Source organism: Python bivittatus, unplaced genomic scaffold (assembly GCF_059951505.1).
Source record: "Python bivittatus isolate LINGU-HERP-01145 unplaced genomic scaffold, Pbiv_v1 ctg000020_np1212, whole genome shotgun sequence".
NCBI lineage: Eukaryota > Metazoa > Chordata > Lepidosauria > Squamata > Pythonidae > Python > Python bivittatus.
Genome location: NW_028277030.1, coordinates 86,972,587 through 86,995,117, shown reverse-complemented (window position 1 = coordinate 86,995,117; position 22,531 = coordinate 86,972,587). Strand labels below are relative to the sequence as shown.

General features: G+C 36.0%; 1 protein-coding gene across 6 annotated transcripts; it reads left to right on the top strand.

Moving 5' to 3' along the window:
• The first annotated feature begins 3 nt into the window (after positions 1–3).
• On the top strand, positions 4–22,496 carry ARV1 (ARV1 fatty acid homeostasis modulator). Of its 6 annotated transcripts, none has more exons than XM_088143353.1 (6): positions 45–235; positions 695–786; positions 7,579–7,698; positions 8,825–8,978; positions 9,987–10,211; positions 11,896–22,496. In XM_088143353.1, exons 1-6 carry the CDS (start codon positions 133–135, stop codon positions 12,000–12,002), a joined length of 801 nt encoding a protein of 266 aa, XP_087999479.1. In that variant the 5' UTR covers positions 45–132; the 3' UTR covers positions 12,003–22,496. The 6 variants fall into 6 exon arrangements, with proteins under 6 accessions (XP_087999461.1, XP_087999479.1, XP_007423728.1 ...); XM_025163699.2 differs by lacking the exon at positions 695–786 and adding an exon at positions 1,030–1,167 and having other exon boundaries at positions 97–231; XM_088143346.1 differs by lacking the exon at positions 695–786 and adding an exon at positions 1,030–1,167 and having other exon boundaries at positions 105–208.
• The last annotated feature ends 35 nt before the right edge of the window (positions 22,497–22,531 follow it).

The following is a 22,531-nucleotide window of genomic DNA, read 5'->3' as shown; positions in this document are numbered from 1 at the left end:
GCTGGGTATCGAGCGCAAAACTACGAATACCGAGATGCTCCGCGGGTTCTCGGCTCTGCGAGCGGAACCCGGAAGCGAACAAAATAAAACACACTCCGAAGGAGCTTTTGTGGGTTCGTTCTGTCTGGGAAGATGGAGGAGCCTGGCTATTACCGGTGCATTGAGTGCAGTACAAAAGCGACTGAGCTGTACAAGGATTATCAACGTGGTGTGTTGCGGATCTCTATCTGCGTGAGTTATGTGAAGCAACAGGAATCTCGAATTGATGGGTCTACCTTACGCTGATATTATGTAGTTGTCTAGCATCAGTCCCTGGTCCAAGAGGATCCTCAAATAGCAGCCTGATCCTTGAGGGGAAGTGCTTTGCCATTCCTCCTGAATTCTGAAGTCTTACCTTCAGATTTAGTATTAATTCCGTTTTATTCACAGTGAGTTTTTATCGCTCTTCAACATTCAGTTCTTTGCAGCCTAGAGATATTTGAAAGCCTTCAAACAGGGGTTCCTTAACGTTTTGCTGTCACACCTTCCTTTAGTGTAATCTTAATGTACGTACCTCCCCTGAAAATCCAAACACCAAAATAAACATAAATGAACAATGAAAACAATACAATGAAACTGTGGGAAAGCTGGATTTATTGTAACAATGTAACTAAAAGTTTCTTCATACCTCCTCTGGACTCTGCACTGGTCCAAGGGAGGTACACCTCACAGTTTTGGAAACCCTGGCTTAGAGACTTCCAACCCCAAGCTTGCAGGACATTTGTTCAGATGATTTCTCATCCTAAAGTAAGACTAGTGTTTGTATGTCTGAGAACATGTAGGGGATGCTCAACATACTCTTGGTTAACCTAAATGTCTTGTTGTGTGTTGGTAAGATTTATTAGGGAATGTGAAACTGTAATGGTAGAGAGTTCATTGAGCCTAACATGAATGTGATTTATTATTTTCAGAATGTACTTTGTGGTTTCCTTGTTTTGAAATCTGTGTATATCATTTAACATATTGTTAAAACAATCTGTTCCTTAATAGATTTCACACAATATTTGATTAAACATTTCCACTGTTCATCTCTCTGATGCCACTCTCATGCTTATCAAACTCCTGGCTACCTGGTTTTCTCCATGTAATTACTTCTTTTCTAGTCCAGTCTACTCCAGCATTATTCTAGTGAGTTTCAATTCAGCTGGCTTTTTATGATCTATCTTGACTACATATATTTTTAGAAACTTTTTTTTATAAATGTGTTTAGTGTTTTGTTGAAATCAAATGTACAGATACAAGATGGAGGACACCTGTTTGGTAATAATACAGTGGTGTTTAAAAATTTGTGAACTCTTGAATTTTCAATATTTCTGCATAAATATGTCCTAAAACATGATCTGTTCTCCACACAAGTCCTCAACTAGATAAAGAGACCCCTTTAAACAAATGAGTCAAAAACATTATATTCGTTCATTTATTCATTGAAGAAAATGATCCAAAGCTACATATTTGAGTGTGGCAAAACTATGTGAACCTCTAGGATTATTGGTTCATTTGAATGGGAAATTAGAGTCAGATGTTTCAATCTATGGGAAGATAATCAGGTCTGAGTGTGGGAGGTCTTGCCTTATTTAAAGAACAGAACTTTGAGTCTTCAGCATCAAAGTCTGATCTTCACAACACAGGTATGTGGAAGTGTGTCATGGCTCAAACAAAGGAGATTTCTGAGGACCTTCGAAAAACAGTTGTTGATGCTCACCAGGCTGGAAAAGGTTACGAAATTATTTCCAAAGCGTTTAGATTACACCAGTCCACTGTCAGGCAGACTATGTACAAATGGAAGCAATTCAATACCACTGTTACCCAGTGGTCGACCAACCAAGATCACACCAAGAGCAAGGCAAGTAATACTCCAGGAGGTCTCAAAGAAACACAGGGTAACGTCTAAGGAACTGAAGGCCTCTCTTGCATTGGCCATTATCAATCTTCATGAGACTACCATTAGGAAAACACTGAACAACAATGGTGTGAAAGGCAGGGTTGCAAGGAGAAAGCCATTACTCTCCAAAAAGAACATTGCTGCCTGTCTACACTTTCTGAAGGACCATGTGGATAAGCCAGAAGGCTATTGGAAGAGTGTTCTGTGGACAGATGAGACCAAAATAGAACTTTTTGGCTTGAATGAAAAGTGTTATGTTTGGTGAAAGGCAAACAGTGCATTCCAGCATAAGACCCTTATCCTATCTGTGAAACATGGGGGTGGCAGTATCATGGACTGGGCCTGCTTTGCTGCCTCTGGACCAGGACAGCTTGCCATAATTGATGGAACTATGAATTTTGAATTGTACCAGAAAATTCTACAAGAAAATGTCAGGATATCTGTCCATGAACTGAAGCTCAAGGGAAAGTGGCTCATGCAGCAAGACAACACCCAAAACACACAAGTGGTACAACCAAAGAATGGTTAAAGCAGAAGAAAGTTAATGTTTTGGAATGGCCAAATCAAAGATCTGGTCTTAATCCTAAAGAAATATTGTGGAAGGACCTGAAGTGGGCAGTTCATGCGAGGAAGCCCGCCAACATCCCTTGTAGCTGTTTTGTAAGGAGGAATGGGCTAAAATTCTTCCAAGCTGATGTACAGGACTGATCAATAGTTATAGGAAACAGTTACAGTTATTGCTGCCCAAGGGGGGCACCCCAGTTACTGAAAGCCAAGGTTCACATACTTTTGCCACACACAAATACAAAGCTTTGGATCATTTTCCTCAATAAAAAATGAACAAGTATAACGTTTTTGACATTTTATTTGTTTAAATGAGTTCTCTTTATCTAGTTTTAGGACTTGTACATGGAGAACAAATCCCATTTGAGGTCATATTTATACAGAAACATTGAATATTCAAAAAGGTTCACAAACTTTTAAGCACCACTACATAAGTGAAGTAGTAATAGCATATATGAAAATTATCTTGGAATTGATTACAATTAGAACATGAGTCAGCAGTCAACATGCTAAAAAGGCAAATGTAACTTAAGGGTACATTGATAGAAGTGTTGTTTCCAAATCTCAGAAACAATAATTCCACTATATTCAGCATTGGTTTGACTTAGCTCAAGTATTATTTTCATTTTTGGGCACCAAACTGTTAAGAGAAAATAGAAAGGATAAAAAAGAAAAGGATAATTAGGGGATTGGAAACTAGGTCTTATGAGGAGAAAGAGAGTGACATGTTCTTAGAATTTCTAATGTGCCCAGTCAGCCCAAAAAGGTAGGGAGGCCTGGCATAGACTGTCACACACAATTGTAATTCAAGGGAATTAAATACCTGTAATTGAGCAAAAGTGAGTAGTGGAGATTCTCTGGCACAAGGTTGTTCTTTCATACTTCTGCTATTTTCTCCCTTTCACTACAATGTAATGCACACAGCCAGTGTCCTTCAGCCTCCTTTACTTTTTCAGGTAAGTTTTCAGGGAGAAAGGGAAATATCAGTTGGATAAGATACACACCCCTCATTAAACAGAAAGTCAAAAAAAAAAGTTGTAGTTTTTACACTACTGGCAACTGACAGCTAGTATAACTGATAGAAGAGCTAGGTCAGTACTTCCCAATTTTTTTCCTTCATTACCCAAAACCGCTTATCAGAAAGTCCTTTTTAACCAATGTAGGTAAAACACTTTAAGTCAATTTAAATGTCCCTGTTGTGATTGGGTAATGGGTTTGTGTGTTGTTACCCAAAGAAAAATCACCTTTACCTAATTTTGGGTAATTTACCCAGGTTTGGGAAGCAGTGAACTAGATAGAAAATCTGCAGTGGGAAGAGCACATATAAGATGTTTTAATTACTGTCGTATATTTCCAGTGTCAACCTTCTGTAGCAGGTTATTATTTCAAACCTAATAAAACAGGTTTTCCTTATATAAAAACTAAAATGGAGGTTCTTGGTTATAATCTCCATTTTATTTTATTTTATTGAAGCAATTTCTTCAGCAAGAATGCAATCAAACATGGCAGTTAATTTTTACTTGTATAAAAATAATCAACAGTTGGAATATATTTTATATAATGGTGCCAGCCCAAATCTGAGATACCATCCTTTTCCTTGATCGTATATTTTCCATAGATTAGAAGTGGCTGTTTGTGTTTATTCTGGAGAGTGCTGAATACAGTTTCAGATCTTGAGCAAAGCATATGTTAGTAGCAAAACAGAAAAATGTTCAAGTAAATATACATTATATTTTATTGTGGACTTGAGTTTGAATTTGTCCCAGAATACTGTTAAACTGTGGTTTCTGAACAAGAAACTCCCCTAAACCATACATTTTCAAAAAAACATGAGTTTGGGATTTTTCACAGTGGCCATGATTTCAGGTTTAAGAACAGGTTTATGCATAATGTTCAGCATTATGTCTTAAGATTTATTAGCATGGTGTCTTCTGGCAGTTGTTATACTTGTTATAAACACAATGGAGGTTTTTCCAAACAAGATAAAAGGAAGGGGACAAAAATGTACATATAACAGTGATGATTCCATTATATAATCTATAAATGTTGAGTAAATACAAATAAATATTTTATGAAATATAAAATACAAATAAACTGTTTAGGGTAATTTTATATAGTCACGGGATTAAGATTTCACAAATTAGTTTGTAATTTAAAATCTATGGCAACCAAACAACAAAAAAATAATTTGTAATGCATCACCCACCAGGGCATGGTCCAATCACTGTCAAAATTAACAAGTAAAAACTAATATCAGTTAAAATTATATGAAAGCAATAAAATCAGTATGTGCCATGATATAGTTCCAGTTCCAGTAAATGTAACACTTAAACAACAATAAGACCCTAAAGCTATAAACTTGTTACCCCTGCTGCCCAACTGTGCTAATAAGACTTACAACAAAACAGCCCTACCATCTAACTTTACCAGCTGCCATTCTCAACATCTGCTCGTAACCACTTCTACCAATCAGTTGGCATTATTATGCAAGTATATTTAAAATCTTCCTTAAATGCCTCCAGAGATGTGTGGCGCTGGAATAGAATTCCAGAAACAGAAGACACCAGTCCTGAAATGCTTAAAACATGGTGGAGCAACATATGGAAATAAGTCCCTGTCTTGTATATGTATCTGTCATCGGTGGATGTACAGTGTTTAATTAAATTAAATTAAAGGGGAGCTAGAGGCTACCATGATCTCTTCTGGCAATTCTAATAGAACAATTTTTCTCTAGGTGTTCTGAACCTATTGACAATATGTAGAAGTGGACAGATTTCATCTGAATTTCACTTAATAATTTTTAGTAACCACTAAGGCTTTTTCATGGGTTGTTTTCACACATTACTCTAAATCAGGACTTTTAAATGTATGGCTTTTTTTCATAAATTATAGTAGCTTCGTTCTTACAAAAATCATAATAGGTTGAATCACACAACATACCGACTCCAAAATAAATAATATATGTTAGCATGAAGTGTGAAATAGACAACTTCTTACTTAACAGAAGCAGTGTTTCTCTTTTGTATTTACTAATCAGCAAGAAGAATTGTAAGCAGTATATGATGAGCAATTCTTCGATCATGACATTAATAATATATCTTAGCACAAGAAAATCTAATTGCCATTTTGAAAAGTAGTGATTTCTGCTGCTGTTGTAAAAATTGTCACTTCTGTCATGGACTCTATACTTTATTTATTTATTTGTTTATTTATTTATATTATTTATATAGCTGCCCATCTCACACAAGTGACTCTGTGCCACTTACAAGAATTAAATCACATAACATTGTTGCTTTGGCTGTTTTCCCTGCTGATCACCAGAATTAAATTTCTGGTCACTGATAGCAACCTGGGATAGCCTTTGTGGACATTAGCCCAACAATTTCAGTTTCTCATTTAGAGTTCTACACTGAAAAATCATTTGTTTCTACTTGTCCTCTTTTTCTATCATCCAAAATGTTTTCAACCTCTTTTTAACTGCTGTTACTACTTTCGCTTTAAAAAGCTGTGCTGTCTTAACCCAGGATTGGTTAAACCCACTACAAGTGGACTCCAAGCCAGTTTTTGTGCTCCCTGAAACAGTCATGACTGCCAAAAATGGATGAAACAATTCCCTGCCATGTTGAGGTAGGAAACACACTAATGTTAGTCTAAGAACTAAAATAGGCTTAATGGGGGGGGGGGGGTGAGGGGGAGACCAAGCTAGCCTCCAAACCAAGAGGGGAAGAAATCTCATTCCTGTCCATGTCTATAACATAGCGATGCCCATTCTGCATAATCACCCCAACCTCTGCATCCCTTAAAATTCCCCCAAATATTAAAATGTAGCTCTCAGCCATCCAAAGATGATTTACCCTTTCTTAATCGTTATTTTTTTCAGCTCTGTATTAATTTTAAGATAAACATCAGGAACTGTACATCAATATGTGATTGTGCAATAGACATATAGCGGCAAGATCAGATTTGCAGTCCATTTCCTAATAACCCCCAGTATTAAAATTGCCTCTTCCACTGCTGCACATAGAACCCCCTCATGATCTGTGACTGATGTATGTCTGGAATGCATCTGCACTTCCTGTGCTGAAAGACCAGATCATGTTTTTATGATCCTCATAGATTATCTTGTAAACGAACCATAAGCTTCTCTTTGTCTAGGCTTAAAATGCATATAATTTGATAGTATATAATGAAGCACTAAAGTTAAAATTCTTTGCAAGAATGCATATTTTCAATCTTAGCAATGTAACTTCAGAAACTTCTAAAGCATTCCTTTATTTCTTGCAATTCAACGTACAGTTTGCATTTGTTGTGTGCCTGAAGTATTTAAATCTCTACCCTGGCTAATTTTTTAAATATAATTTTTATTTTCATTAATTAAATAAAAAGCAACAAGAAAAACAAAACAAAGAGAAAAGGGGGAGGAATAGAATACATACACCTGTGTTATTTATCTTTTTTAAAATTATTATTATTACTACTGATGCATAAGCTGAACACTGAAGTGAGGTTTGAAATTGGAATTCAAAAACTGAGATTTAATATAGCTATTAAAAATAATAAAACATTTTTTTTAAAAAAAGCAACAGAAAAAAATGTACCTGTAAGAAAAACATGCAAGTAGCCTTGCCTTTTTAAAAAAAAATTTCCTTCCTTTTCTATTCTTTTTCCCCCAACCACTGTCACTTAAGTATTTTTATAGTGTGCCCTAAATTTCTGTGACTATTACTTATTTCTGTTTGAATTGTTTGAATTATTTCTTAAAATCATTTCTCTTTATTTACAAAAAGCATACTCTAGGTGTCTTAACTTGCCTTGATGTGTAACATGTTGTACATCAGGGAGCCATTCCTGCTTGAATTTTACCCTCGCTAAACTTAATGCTGGGTAAAAAATAATAAACTATTAATTATTTACTTTTGCTGTTGTGACAGAAAAGTTACTTTGTGAAAGCTACAACATAAACTTTAAAATAACATCTTAGATAACTCTTTATTCATAACAGAACTTTAAAAATTCTTAAGAACTTTTAATATTTTTTCGACTCTGTAATATTACTGGATTCTTAAACTTTGCTTTTGCTTGGTTACTTTCAGAAATCCTGCCAGAAGCCAGTGGACAAATATATAGAATATGATCCTGTCATCATCTTAATTAATGCTATTTTATGCAAAGCACAAGCTTACAGACATATCTTGTTCAATACAAAGATAAATGTAAGTTCCTGTTGTGTCTGCTCCTTGTCTTGATTTACGGTAGGATCTGTCGATCTTGTTCCAGGCTAATGAAAGAGCTAACTTGTTCTGGACCTGGCAATATTAACTTTCATTGGCTTCATTGGTTGTGTATTGGTTTTGATTTCAGTTTTGTAGTTCTGTGCTGCTCAAGGGATTGGTCAAAATAAAGTATACTTCTAGCACCCTTTAGAGCTGTAGTGGAAAAGTATAGCCACTTTAAAATAGTATGGCTCTTGAGAACTACATAGTATGTAGAGAGACCTTCATAAAATCTACCTTTTCTGCAGGTCTATCTATGCATTGCAGTTCAATGTTGTTGTTTAGTAGGCTAATTATTTTGACTGGAACTTTCTGACTGGAACTTTCCTGGCTTGAATGATTCTTTGACCTCCACTGTCAGCCACTCTACTGACATCTCTTATTGTTGCTTCTGCTCTTTCCATTCTTTCTATCTGCCTAGGCTGCCAGATTTATTGTACCATGCGCAGTCAGTTGGAAGTCAACTTAGTGCTTGTTTCTGTTTAGTGTTTGATAGCTAACATGTATTTATACTTCACAATATGATTCTTAACACCATCATATTTATGCCCATCTTCAAACCAGTGATTAGTAGTCCCTTGGCTTCTGCATAGCTGATCACACGCTGGCCAGGCCTATCACAGTAAGCCTAGGGGAGGAGCTTGTGGGGGAAGTGTGCCAAAAGAGAAGCATGATAAGAGATGGCTAATGAATAATGAATTCAGTCCAGATCACTAAGAATTTAGGTATCCTGTAAAATTAAAACATAGGCTCTATATGTAGAGAAACCCAAATTTTGGATTTGGTACCAATCCATTAATTGAGTTGTAGTCTAGGACTAGTTTCCAATCTGAACTGAATTCTGTGTCAGATTCATTTTTAATGTATGAATTAAAGACATTCAATTCATCAAAACATGTCCCACAGCTTGGTTAGTTGTTCTTCAATGGAGGGGATCAAATGGCCTATACAGACCTTCATGCTTGTACTAGTAACAAGTCATAAGACCACCATGCTTATAGTTCTGTGGTTGATGAATTATTTTGAATGTATTTGCATCTGACATTAATATTCTTTCCTACTGCAGATTCATGGAAAGCTTTGCATATTCTGTTTACTTTGTGAAGCTTATCTCAGGTGGCTGCAGTTACAGGATTCAAGTCAAAGCACTGATCCTGATGATTTAATTAGATATGCCAAAGAATGGGATTTTTATCGAATGTTTGGAATAGCATCTTTGGGTAAGATCAAATAGTTGCTGTGGCCAAATATTGTGTCTAGTCTTTTAAAAAAGCAGCATTTAAACATTTATAGTTGCTTCAAGTGCACTAAAATTCTTAGATGTGTTCTGATATATATTCATGTAGCCAGTATTTCTTTTGCTTTCATTGAATTTGGCTGGAAGATAACTGACAGTCAAAAGATTGCAGCATATCATCAATTTAAATGAATAGGCATGTCTAAAGGTAGTGTTTAAGAATGTAAATATTTTCCAGGAGATATTGTTTAGAAAGGGCCTAGGAGAGATAAGTGCAAATCCGTGTTCAATCCTAAATCCCATGGCTTTTCAGAAAATACTTATTCTTATATTTGTGTGAAATACAATTATTTGAATTAGTAAAAATCAAGGATTCTGATATATAACTCTCATGGTAGATATATATGATCTATCTCTACTGGTTAATGCTACAGTAATATATATTGATACTGCTTTGATGTTTTTAACCTTTATTTCTTTTGTACACTGCTTGGAAATGTTTTGGATAGAAACACCAGTAATAAAACAAATTAACAAATATAATATAAAATATAATAACTGCTATAACAGCAAGAGAGCCTATTTTTCTTTGCGCTGCAAAAATCTGGTGACCATTAGATGGCAGGAAAGAGGTATAGAAAATTATTACACCATTGTTGCTATCTAGTGGTTGTCAGATTTTTGCAGCCCAGATATAGTAGCCCTAACTTTTCAGCTAGCTTGTATCAATCCAAAATTGGTCAGTGAAGCTTTCTAGGTAGTAAGAAGCCTTTTGTGTTGGATAGCTAGCGCGATAAATGGCTTGAAACTACAATATCTAAATGATTAGTTTCTATGCCTAATCCAGATCAAAATGCATGCCTTCCAGAACAAAATTAAAAAGCATGTGAGTAGATGTAGTGAAATGCTGTATACCTATTTAAGGAGCTTTTTATGATCTCAACTGCTTCTCTAAATGATTTTTTTCTACTTATACTCATCTCCCACTCAGAACAAACTGCCTTTTTGACTGGCATCTTCGCTGCTCTGTGGTTAGTAAGATCTGTTGTCCTGAAAAACAAGGCAAATTTCATATTTCTTCTGAAAGCATTGCTGTTATCCAGCTATGGAAAGCTTCTACTGATTCCAGCAGTTATTTGGGAGCATGACTACACTCATTTATGTCTCAAACTCATTAAAGTGTTTGTCTTGACATCCAACTTTCAAGCAATTAGAGGTATTTTTCTAATTTATCTTCACAATTTCAGTAATGCTGTTCAGGAGGTAGATTTTCCAGCTGAGTTTCCACTGCTTGAAACAGATAGAGACATACAGCAATAAGATTTAAAACAGTAGGGAAGGAAATTGTATTTAGAGAACAGAAACTCTTGAAAGAGAGATATTTGATTTCTTTATTATAGACCTGAATACATTGAAATTTATATAGTGTGCAAAAGACATCAAAAGCTGCAAACATAATCTTTGATTCTAGTAAAAACCATAATTAAAACAGTGGTTTAAGTATATAACAAATGTTTAACTAGTTTCCGTATCTAAGAAGTTGTTGTTAATTTTGTCTTGGAAAAATAAATAAGAGTGACTTTATTCGTATGCAGCATCCTTTACTGTCCTGGAATTTGTTTATTTTTCTAGTTCTTAAGCTCTATATTCTCTATACTGTCTGAGTTTTTAAGAAACCCAAACAATATCATTTCTGGGCCAGTAATTTTGAATAATTTTTTTCCTATTTTGTCTTCATCAGATGCATGAGAAGGAGAAAGATTCCTTTCCAAATGTCAAGTTTTTAATACAAAATTTAATAACTTTTTTACATATGCCAATAATACTGATTTGGGTGTAAGTGGATCTTGAATATTGCTATTAATATTAAATAGCTATATTTGAAAAGAATACCAGAATTGAATATTACTGGATTACTCATTTTCCTAATGTACAAAGGATACTAACGAGCAATTGTGCTGAGCAAGGAAAGGCTTATTACGTATACAACACTCTTATGGTTTTACACTTAATTTGTCAACTAGTTACAGAATTCAGATCTGATTTCCTTTGCCTTTTCATTTAAGGCATGTAATTACATGTTTCAAATTTTGCTTTGAAAAAAACTGAATACAATGCCTTTCCGGGTACAGAAGGAAGGTTAATAAGCAATTCCATAGTAGTAATAGATTCCAAGGCATTCAGCTTCCTCATCTAATGTGTTGCTGAGTCACTAACTGGCTTCTAAGAACAGGCTAAGCCATATTGTACAACCTTCAGTGACAGATGTGCCACCTTGCCTGCTGGCCTTTATCATTACTGGTCCTCTGCATCCACTATCACCTCCTAAGGACACGGAATTGTTCCCTGTGTTGAGCAATTATTTAAAAAAAAAATCTATCATAGATAATTAGAAGGAAAGGCTAACTTAAACTAAGAGAGCCTGGTAAAATAAACATGAACCCCCCTACTTAGACTTAGACTTAGACTAGGCTAGAGCTCTACCAATTCATTAGAGCTTTTATGAATTAAATTACTAGTTTAATTTAGCATCACATGTTGTTTTCAGCCCTGTAGACTTCATTCATTACAAAAGCAAAATCTCCTTCAGGTCGAGCTTGACTCCTGGTGACTCCATGAATACATCTATGAAGATTTCTTGGCAGCAGTACAGAAATGGTTTGCCACTACCTCCTTCTAAGATGGTTTTTAACATCCCTGTCAGGTTTATTGCCTTGGTAATCTTGCATCCAAGTACTAAGCAGGCCCATCCCTGCTTGGCTTCTGAGGCCAAACAAGGTCAGCCAGGTCAAAACCATCTCATTAACGAAAAATAACATTTGTCCATGCTAATTTGTTTCTTATCATTAAGGAAACCTATTGGGAACTGTACCATATTCTATCTTTCTTTTCTTTTGCAGTTACTTTGAATACCAGCCGCAAACTGTGTCTGATGGTCATTTTGAACGGATTAATTTTCGAAAATGGCATAATCTACTTGTTCCAGAAAATAGGATGGAATGTCTGAGGCAATCCTGTTTCCTTATGACGCTGGTGGAAATATTTGAAGATGTAGAAAATATTGTCTTCAATATTTCATTCACTTCATCATGGGTCAGTACCTGATAGTTCTAAACAAAGTGGTAAAGAAATGCTGAATGTAAATGAAACTTTCTATACCAAACCAACCAATCAACCCATACTAATTTAGGAATGATGCACTGATATTTAATTTTTATAATTTAATTTTGTTAATTTTGATGTGGATGGAGTTGTATTAAAGTAAGAATATTGTTGTTGGATATAGTTTCAGACTGTGTAGCTATGTTCCCTTTTCCTCCTGCATGACTTTGTATTTAAAAGAAAAAGCTGTGTGACTGTTTTATTATAAAGAACAAAGAAGAAAATGATCATACTATAAAGAGACAAAACAACTTTAAAACAACAGGAAAAAAGCCAGCCTGACTCACAGGTGTGTTCTGACAGCCACACCACACACAAAATAACATTAAGCTGGCTTTGCAGAAATATTGCTTTGACATCTCTGGCAATTATGCTACTGGAAACACTGGAAACATATGTTTATTTGTGGAGTAATCATACTTTTAAGTTGATATTTACAGATCTTCTAAAGAATAAGTATAATTTTGTGGACTTGTTTGTAAATCTTTAGGTTTCTTAGATTTAAAGCCCCCCCCCCTTTTTTTTAAGAAACAGAATTAGGATTGTACCCACTTATTTAGGAGTGAGCTTTAAGGCAGTCAAGTTAAGAGAAGTATGCAAAGGATTGAACTAATACTATTTAATTTTGTTATTGCTTCTTTAAAAGTAAGCTTGGCAATATCATCCCATGCATGCTTACTCAGAAAAAGTCACACTGAATTGCACTTACTCTCAAATAAGTAAATATAAGCCTATAGTATGTGATTTTATTCTGAGCTTCACAAGTTACCTGCCCTGAGCATGAAATGAATCTGCACTAAAACTGATTTGAAAGTTAGTTTTAAATTATCCCCTCTTGAAATGGCTCGAGTGGAAATAAACTATGTGATTGGCACTGAGAAGAAAAGTTCTAATTTATATGAATGTTTAATTCCAATTCCAAACTGGAATCAGTTTAGGCCAGTACAGGATAATAAGAGTCAATGTTGTCTGATTTAAATTATTTTAAAGCTAAGCAGGTTTTGGATGTGTAAAACTATTGGTAGATTGTTCTCTCTTTAGCACTTAAAGTTTAGTCAATACCATTCTTACTGGGAGGAAAGTAATCAGAGGCACCTGGAACAGAGTTTATTAGGAATAATTATAGGAAACTATTAACTATGAAAGTAATTTCCTGTTCATCTGTTGTCACCAAACCATGCAAGTTGGCTAAGCTGTCCCTCAATTTGAATAGAAAGCATATCTGGCTTTGCAACTATGTTGCATTAAATTATGTGCATAGATATTAGAGAATTTTAAAATATTTAAATTATAGTCATATAACCATTCGAATTCAAGGACTTTACCCTTTGTCAAAAGTAAGTGTGGTTTTGCTAAGTAATACCACAAGTACTAATACAGGAAACAAAGGTGGGCAAGATGAATCTTCAGGATTAATAACTGAACAACCAACCAAATGCCTCCTGATTTCTTTGACTACAATATGATTGCACTTGATTATTGATTTTGCAGTGTTATGGATATGGCATCTGAGATGATGTCTAATTTTTATATTTGCTTGTTTTCTATGTTACATTTCAACTAAAACAGATAATACAGTGCAGAGCACTGACTTTTTAAAACTTACAGTCTGAACAAAATAACAGGAATGCTGTGTAAAGTTAACAATAAAAAGCAGATGGAGTATTCCTCAATGTTTAACTTTAGAAGCTTAGGCTGGGATCTAAAAACTGTGTAATTTTCTCTGAAGATGGGTTGTGATGGTCCCATATGAGATTTGGAGGTTTTTAGTTTAGGTTTCTATATGCAGGAAATACTGTACTTTTTGTGTAGAATTGGTACTATAAAGTAGAGCTGAAGCTATCTGTTAAATAAATAATAAATCATCTAGACCAAGGATTCCCAAAGGTCTGGGGACCATTGGTGGCCCTGAAGTTGTTGCAAGTTTCCCTGATGGAAGCTCCAGAAAAATAATGTAAAAAACATTTTTTAAAATTACCAATCACAGACACTTGCCAAATTTTGCAAGGTGATGTTCTTGCTTTCAGCATAATAAGATGTGATGATCTTGCAAGGTATTATTGGAGAGGGGTCACTGTTGTTCTGTTCAGAACTAGGATGATCCGTGAATAAGAATGGCAGAAATTGCATTGTTTTCATGGTCAGACTGTTTCCTAAACTAGCTGGACTATCAGATTATTGTAATTTCCTGGTTTTAGTGGCTGATTAATTTAGAAAGCTAGACTGAACTTTGAAGATTATCCTGTAGCGTTCACCAATATATTTGTCAAGCCACTGATATCTGCCTTGGAAGATTATTCTTGCCATCATGATTGATTGATTAATTGATTGATTGATTATGTGCCATCAAGTCAGTGTCAGTTCTTAGAAACCATATAAAGAGATTTTCTCAAGGATGATCTATCCCCAGTCAGTTCCTTCAGGGCTTCCAATGTTGCACCCATCACCGCTGGAATTGTGTGCATCCACCCTGGCTTTCCTTCTACATTCCCAACATTATAGGCTTCTCCAGACAGCTAGGTCTTCACTTAATATGTCCAAAGTAAGATAATTTGAGCCTGTTCAACTTGTGCCTCAAACAAGAATTCTGGGTTAATTTGTTTAATGATCTATTTGTTTGTTTTCTTTTCCAATTTTAAAACCATGCTCATCTTCTTCCAATCCAATTCCTCTTAATATATATTCAGCTTATAGATTGAATAAATAAGGGGAGGAGTGAGCCTTGTTGCATTCCTTTGCCAACTTGGAGCCACTCTGTTTCGCCATGTTCTCTTCGTACTGTGGCTTCCTGACTTGTATATAAGTCTCTTATGAGGACAATGAGATGTTCTGGGATTCCCATTTTTCTAAGCTTGACGTGATCAACACAAAGGCCTTTCTATAATCAACAAAGCACATATTAAGTTCTTTTTGATATTCTTTGGCTTTTTCAATTATCCACCATTTATCAACAATAATATCATGTTCCTCGGCCTTTTCTAAAGCCAGCATGAATACCTGGCATTTCCCTATGTAGGGCTCTAATGTGCAGTGGATGATTCTAAGCATTATTTTGCTAGCATAATATGCCACCATTATACTCATTCTCAAATATCCTTCTGATACGGAGTTCTCTTATTGGCCTTATAACTAAGGATGGCAAAAAGATTATGAAAACGTCTAGAGTTCGTACGAGTACAGCTAAACAAAAATACTTGTGGAGATAGCAATTAAAAATTATTCTGGATAATACAGTAAACAAATATAAAATCCAGGACAAATTGAAGAATATCTAAATGCAATACAGTTCACAAAATTTACAGATCAACAATAGGAAGCCCTTTTTAAACAAAATACACTACAGAAGATGAAACAAAAGCAGCAATACAGATATTGAAATGGTTGGTTTCCAAAGGTAGAGGCAGGGGGAGAGAGGATTTCTATTGCACCCTGTGATCTTGCAGTATCACCATATATACAGTGGTACCTCGGTTCATGAACTTAATTCGTTCTGCGACTCTGGTCACGACCCAAATTGGTTGCGACCCGAATCAAATTTTCCCATAAGGTTCAATGTAAATATAGTTAATCCGTTCTGACCCCTCCAAATTTGGTCGCCAACCGATTTTGGTTGCGACCCAAATCAAATTTTCCCATAAGGTTCAATGTAATTACGGTTAATCCGTTCTGAACCATATGTTATTTTTTTTAAAACCACAAAAATATGACACAAAGTACAGTACGAAGAGAGAGAACGCTAACCTTGCTCGACGCGACTTCTGGCGTGGAGGACAGGAAGGCAGGTGGGGAGATGGTTATTGCTTGGAGGAGAGTCCCCCTCCCTACAGGAAGCCACGACCACGTGTCACGACAGGGAAAATGGCCGCGGATCCTGTTCGTCACCCGATCCAGTGTTCGCGAACGGAAGCAAAATTTTGCGAATGGTGCTGTTCGTGACCCGAATTGGTCGTGAACAGAAGCGTTCGTGATCCGAGGTACCACTGTACTTTGTTTTCCACCTATAAAATCAAGGGCCATTGTAATATGCCTTAAATAAGTTGAAACTTTACCCAGATAAGAGAACGGTTTTGTGGGTTGAGGAACCTACTCATCTTGATGGAGGTGTTGACCATTCTTAAATAGCAGACAGAGATTGTGACCAAAACACCTCCTTTCATTCTGTGAGGAGCAATTGAACTAATTCATTGATTTAAGTGCTGTTTTTTACCATAGGTTTGCCTCTGAAAATGGCAGTTGCTCAGTTATTTATTCCATGTTGTAACTTCTACCCTAGGATTGAAATGTAATATAATGTAAAGTAATGAAAATGAGGGAGTATCATAATTAATTTTATTCTGAAAGTTAATTGTTGAAGCAGGGGTGTGGGTTTTTTTTTTTCTTCTTAAGTTTCACAAGACCAGGTGAAGTCTAGATACTAGATAAATACAGTATTGAACTTTCCTTCTTTCTAGACAACTAATAAGCTACTATGCAGGAGGCAGGAGCTATTTTGAGTATTGGCCAATTCACCAAGTCAGTGAATTTTAATGATGAATGAATTAAAGTATATAACCTGTGAAGGAATGAAATGCCTTTCTGCCTTAATCTTTTACACCCTGTCTGTCTAGGTCAGAATCTCATTACCTTGAGCTTAACATAACATAAGGGATTACTGTACTTCCTCCTGTTACTTTCTCAGTGCTCTGCAGAAATGGAGGAATGAAGAGGCAGATTCTTGTCTCTAAGCCAGACCCTTAGGAAAGTTAGAGCCGTCAGAGATAAAGAGGCAAAGTTTCTGCATTTTCTAGAAGCTGATACAGAATTAAAATAGTGAAATGACCATCTCAGTGCTTTATCCACAGGCCATCAGGCCCTAAATATGCCTGCTCTTTGGCATGGTCCATAGTTGTTTCCTATAGAGTGCTATATTGCTGTTGATGTAACAATACAAACCTGTATGTATTATTCAAAAAAATCCCAAATGTGTTTAATGGTTGGTTTTTGGGTTTTTTTGTGGGGGGGGGGGCATTTGGTGCCTTCAAGTAATTGTGGACTCCTAGTGACTGCCTGGATGAGTCAGTGCGGTTTTCTTGGCAAGATTTCAGAAGTGGCTTGCCATTACCTGCTTCCTAGTGCTGAGAGAAAGTGACTGGCCCAAGGTCACCCACCTGGCTTTGTGCCTCAGGTGGGACAAACTCACCGTCTCCTGGTTTCTAGCCCAGTGCCTTTCTAGCCTGATGCCTTAAGCACTATACTAAACTGGTTCTCTTAATGGGGTTACCCTAAGGAAAATATATAAGATTTCAGACTAAGGCATTATGGCGGGAGGGAGGGAAGAGATGGTGCAAACTCTCAACCACTCCTGAAAAGTTAATTGCAATGGAATGATACCTTTCTCTACACTGTTTTTGCTTTTATGTTAGAAGAATGAAAAAAAAATCATGCATTTAGATTTAAATCAAATTTGTACTCTTTCATAATATTTAAATATGGTATAGAAAACAAAAATAAAATTAAACATAGCTCATCCCGAAGAAATTTGGACTAACATAAGAGTTATGGAGTTATGGAGAACAGAGGGAAAGCCACAACAGGAAGCCATTTCCTTGGCTTCCCTGAGATACTGTTCTTTTTTTTTTTTTGAATTGGAAAAGAATGCCAGATGACTGTAGAAATAACACCAGACAACAAGTTGAGCAATCTGAACTTTGAGTAGCTTCATAGGAATGTGTTCCTAGCAGCAGAATCTACATTTTATAGATAAGCTGATATGTCATTAAGGGGGGAAAATACTCTTTCTCTGTTTGGCAATACATAAGCCACTAGCTAGTCCAAGATTCTGCTGAGTAAACAAATATATAGCATAGCCTAAAATATAAAGATTGGGTTAAAGGTTTCAATCTGTAGATGTATTGAAAAATTGATAGATAACGCTTTACTTTGTTAATCAGTTCTGACAAGAATGACACAGAAACAATGTCAAAGTTGAAGAATTGGATATATATTCCTGTAAAAAAATATGAATATAAAATAATTCCAAAGATGTGCTTTGGACATCCAGACAGTTTAGTCAGACTAGTTCCTAACTCTCCCATGTAGAAAAAAAAATCTGGGTAATTTAAAACAAAAATATAACAACCATCTCATTCATATATAAGTATATGTGTGTTTATAGGCATGTAAAATGCACATAGCAAAGAATAAAAGAAACTGATCTAATTTATTGAGCAAGTATAACAATATAGTAGAAAAATTATATTTTTTTACACATTAAAATTTATTTAAGTGTCCTTTATTTTTAAGCATGCCAGAATGGTTTATAAGTAGAACCTTAAAATTACACAGCATTCAAGTTACATCATGAAAAAACTGGAGGGGTGTGTGTGAATCAAATAAAACAGAGCAGACAAACTCAGTTAGTTAAAATATCTTAGTAGCCAAATGTTCTTGAATGCTATTTGCGATATTCTGTCAGAAGTAACAAATAACGTTTGAGACTCTTCTTAATCCATCCTTATATTGGTTGTTGTGTAAAGCAGTTTACTCTAATTTGGTATTTTCCAGATGAGTTAAAAATTTATAAAGCACGCTGGCTGGGAGTTCTGAGAGTTGCAGGACACCAAGCTGGGGAAGATGTGCAGAAAGGTACTCCATATCTAAGATCATAAAAATGATTATCATTGGATGTACCTTGATGTTCTTCTTCTGTTCCTAATAATTCTATAGGTAGTTAACTGAAATAGTATCAAATTATTTGAGGTTACTGTTGGTATGGCTTGGTATGCTCCCTATTATTGTATTAATCCCTGCAATTATTGCATACCATGGATTCCAAGTTATATAAATTTCTAAAATCAAAGTTTGCTTAATGATTTGCTTGATTGTGTTTGGCTTAGCTTAGCAGTTAGTGTGTGTTGTTGTTGCTATTATTATTATACTTTGGTGTGCTTCTCACAGCTCAGATACCTCCCTGTATTTCCTCCCAGATGGAGGCAGATCTGAGATGAACTGGCCTTCACGGTTTCAGATCATCAGTAACATGTTCTAATCCACTGTCCTCAGACCAACTGACCTTTGAAGTCATTTGTATTAGATCTCTGCCCGAACTGCACATCTGAGCACCAGTATATCTTACTTCTTTTGGGGAGTTTCTTTTTTTTAATATTCATCCCCTTGGTTTTGTTAATAAAGCTGTTGCTGATAAAGAATTCTAGAGAACGCAAAGCATGCATCTTTATCGGCCTGTTTGATGATAATTATCAAGGTTCCTACTGAGGTCTCTAAGGGTCATCTATTCACTTGGATTCTGTGTTACCTGAATATTTATATGTAACTAAATATTTGTGTTTTGATACCTTTATTAGTTGCTTTATAAAACATAATTTTTATCCAAGGCATAAAATCAAATCTGAAATATAATTAGAAAAATAAAAATGTCAACTTGTTCCTTATTTTGATATTGCATTTGTGCTAAAACTAATCATGGCAATATGCAACAAATCATTACAACTATAAAAACAATAATAAAACCGTATTAAAGATTTGAAACCAAAAAAAGCACTAAGCATGTAGTGCTGCAGCCCCTAGCATCCAAGAAGCCATAGGCTCGATTAGAATGGGGATTCCCTCTCTTCCTTCCTATCTAAGGCCATCAGTTGCTGAGAATAGGAATGTACAACTCTGAAAATCTCCCAAAGAGGATGTGATAATGTTGGGGAAGAAGACCTGCGGATTTGCTGGCTCTACTGTACTGCCAAATTGGTTTAGATGTATTTCCTCCCATTGTATGCAGCTGGATTTTTAGTTTTACTGTTGCTGGCAGAACAGGAAGGAACAATGAGAATTTGCTGCCAGCAGCACTTTGGACATGACAGAGCTCTTGAGAGCATTTGATTGCTCTGTTAAGAGTAATGTAAAAGGCAAATTAAATTCCAGATGATTCTGGATATTTTTTCCAAATATGTCCACCATCAAAAAATAAAACAAATGCCTTTACAAGTAAAAGTCTCTCACCTAAATGAGTTAAAGCAGAGGTAAAATTATAAGCAACAGAAGCTAATACAGCTGATCCTCACTTAGCAACTACCTCAGTTAGCAACTGTTCACAAATACAACAATAATAAATGGTAGTAAAAAAATTGTTTTCCAAACAGTGTGCACACTTATGCCCAAATTTCTGCACCTGACAACACACGCCAGAGTGAGAATAATGTAGCAGCAACCAGCAATTTTTGCAACGTCTCTCTCTCTCTGAGACACATGGTTCACTTAGTGACCATGTCACTTAGCTACCATTTCACTGGAACGAATTGAAGTTGCTAAACAAGAACAGAGTGTAATAAAATGATGCCTCAGATCCTGGAAGAATAGAAGGATATTACTCTGGATGGCAGATGAAAGGACTCATTTTTGAGAGGGACCTTTTCTGTGGCTTGTCTCTGAATTTCAGACTAAGGGGCCTTCCAGGAAAGGCCTTCACTGAAAATATATGGCAAGGGCACGTATAAAAAGAAAAAGGTGTTCTTTTAAGTACCTGGAATCAAGTCATCGTGTAAGACATTTTGCATGATAGGTTGCTTGCTTCTAACCATTTTTTTAAAAAAACAGCTGTTTGTCTTTGAAAGAGAAAAGAAGTCTTACAAAAGATACTTTGGGGCTCTTCTGAAGTACATAGGTTACAGCATTTAGGCTATAATAATTTCACTTCGGTAGAGACAATATGAGAGCCAGCTTGGTGTAGTGGTTAAGGCATCAGGCTCGAAATGAGGAGACTGTAACTTCTAGTCTTGCCTTAGGCATGCAGCCAGCTGGGTGACTTTGGGCCAGTCACTCCCTCAGCCCCTAGGAGGAAGGCAATGGCAAACCACTTCTGAAAATCTCGCTAAGAAAACTATAGGGAGTTGTCCAGGCAGTCTCAGGAGTCAGCACTGACTGGGAGGGATGGAGGGAGGGAGGGAGAGCGAGTGAGTGCTTACTGGCTAGGGAATTCTGGGAGTTGAGTCCATACATCTTCAAGTTGCCAAGATTGAGACACACTGGTATAGCGAGCTCATCTAAGTTTGATCTGTCTCAGTTTTGTGAATAGTTCAATTCGAAGTCTATTTCAGTTATGTGCATAACACTGTCATTTCTTTAAAAGTTGGAAGAACAGGAAGTAAGTAATCACATAACACACATAGGTTTGAAATAGTGCATGCAGCCCATTGGACTGTGAATTGTGATTTTCAATCTGTTTCTTGTGCCCTCCATTTGGTTATTTTAGATCAGCTGTTCTGAATACCAAGACCAAGCTATAGATCATTTCCTTTTTGGATTTCATACCAGCAGGAAGTTGTAGCTACTTTTGTGTCAGAGAAATGGACACAGGAAGGGCTAATACAACTTTTCAAGGCTTCTTTCAGATGCACAATGAACTTTCCACAAAGTTCAAAGAATAGGATATGGATTTGAACTCTCTCATCTTAATTTCCTACAATTATACTGTTAGAGAAACGTATTAAAAACGAAAGAAATATATTCAGCAATTGTATTTTTCATCTTTAGACTTGAAGACTATTGCAGTCTGTAATCTTAAAATCCTTATGCAAATTAGGTCCTGATGTTACCATTTCTTGGAATGTCACTTCAGATTTTACAGAGGCTATTGGAGTATAACTACATAATGCAGTCAAATATCAGCTTCTTGATCAAAAGCAATAAACAAGATTCAACATTTGAGACTGTATTAGGATCTGCATCAGTGATTTTTAAGTTATCTTCTACTGGGTTCATATCCCCCAGTAGACATTCGGTAATAGTTGCAGCTTGGTATAATTGAAGGTTTCAGTTTGGTTGTGACAGACAAGTAATTACTGTAGAATTGCTACATTACCACAATCTTCCATTATTCTCTTAAGCTTCAGTTGTGCATACATTTTAGGCATATGGTTGGGCAACTCCTAAAACACCAAGAGTTGTTCTGTGTTGTTCTGACACAAATATCTGAAGCCAGGGTGGGAAGACCATATTTGCTGAAATGTAAGCTCCCCGAATTTCAGGTAAAGTGGCCTTTGTCTATGCTGACTAAACCTTCTAGCATATGCATCTGGAGAGTGGCCAGGCTGAAGAAAACTACTCTAACAAATGAAGATATTATCAGCCTTTCTTAACTCAAGTCGGTGTAACTGGCATAGCTGCTGCTTGTAAACAGCTTTATGTCAGGCTCTTGGTATCTGCCAAAATCGAAAGTGATTCTTTTCCATGTACGGCTTTCAGTTTCTTTAACAAGAGTTACTAGATAAAAGGGGACAGGGTTACAAGAATTCTGGCAACTGAACTATTCTCCCTCTTAAACCAATATATCCCAAAACACATTGGTGTGGAAACTTCTTTATTTTCTAACTGCCTTCTTGCAGA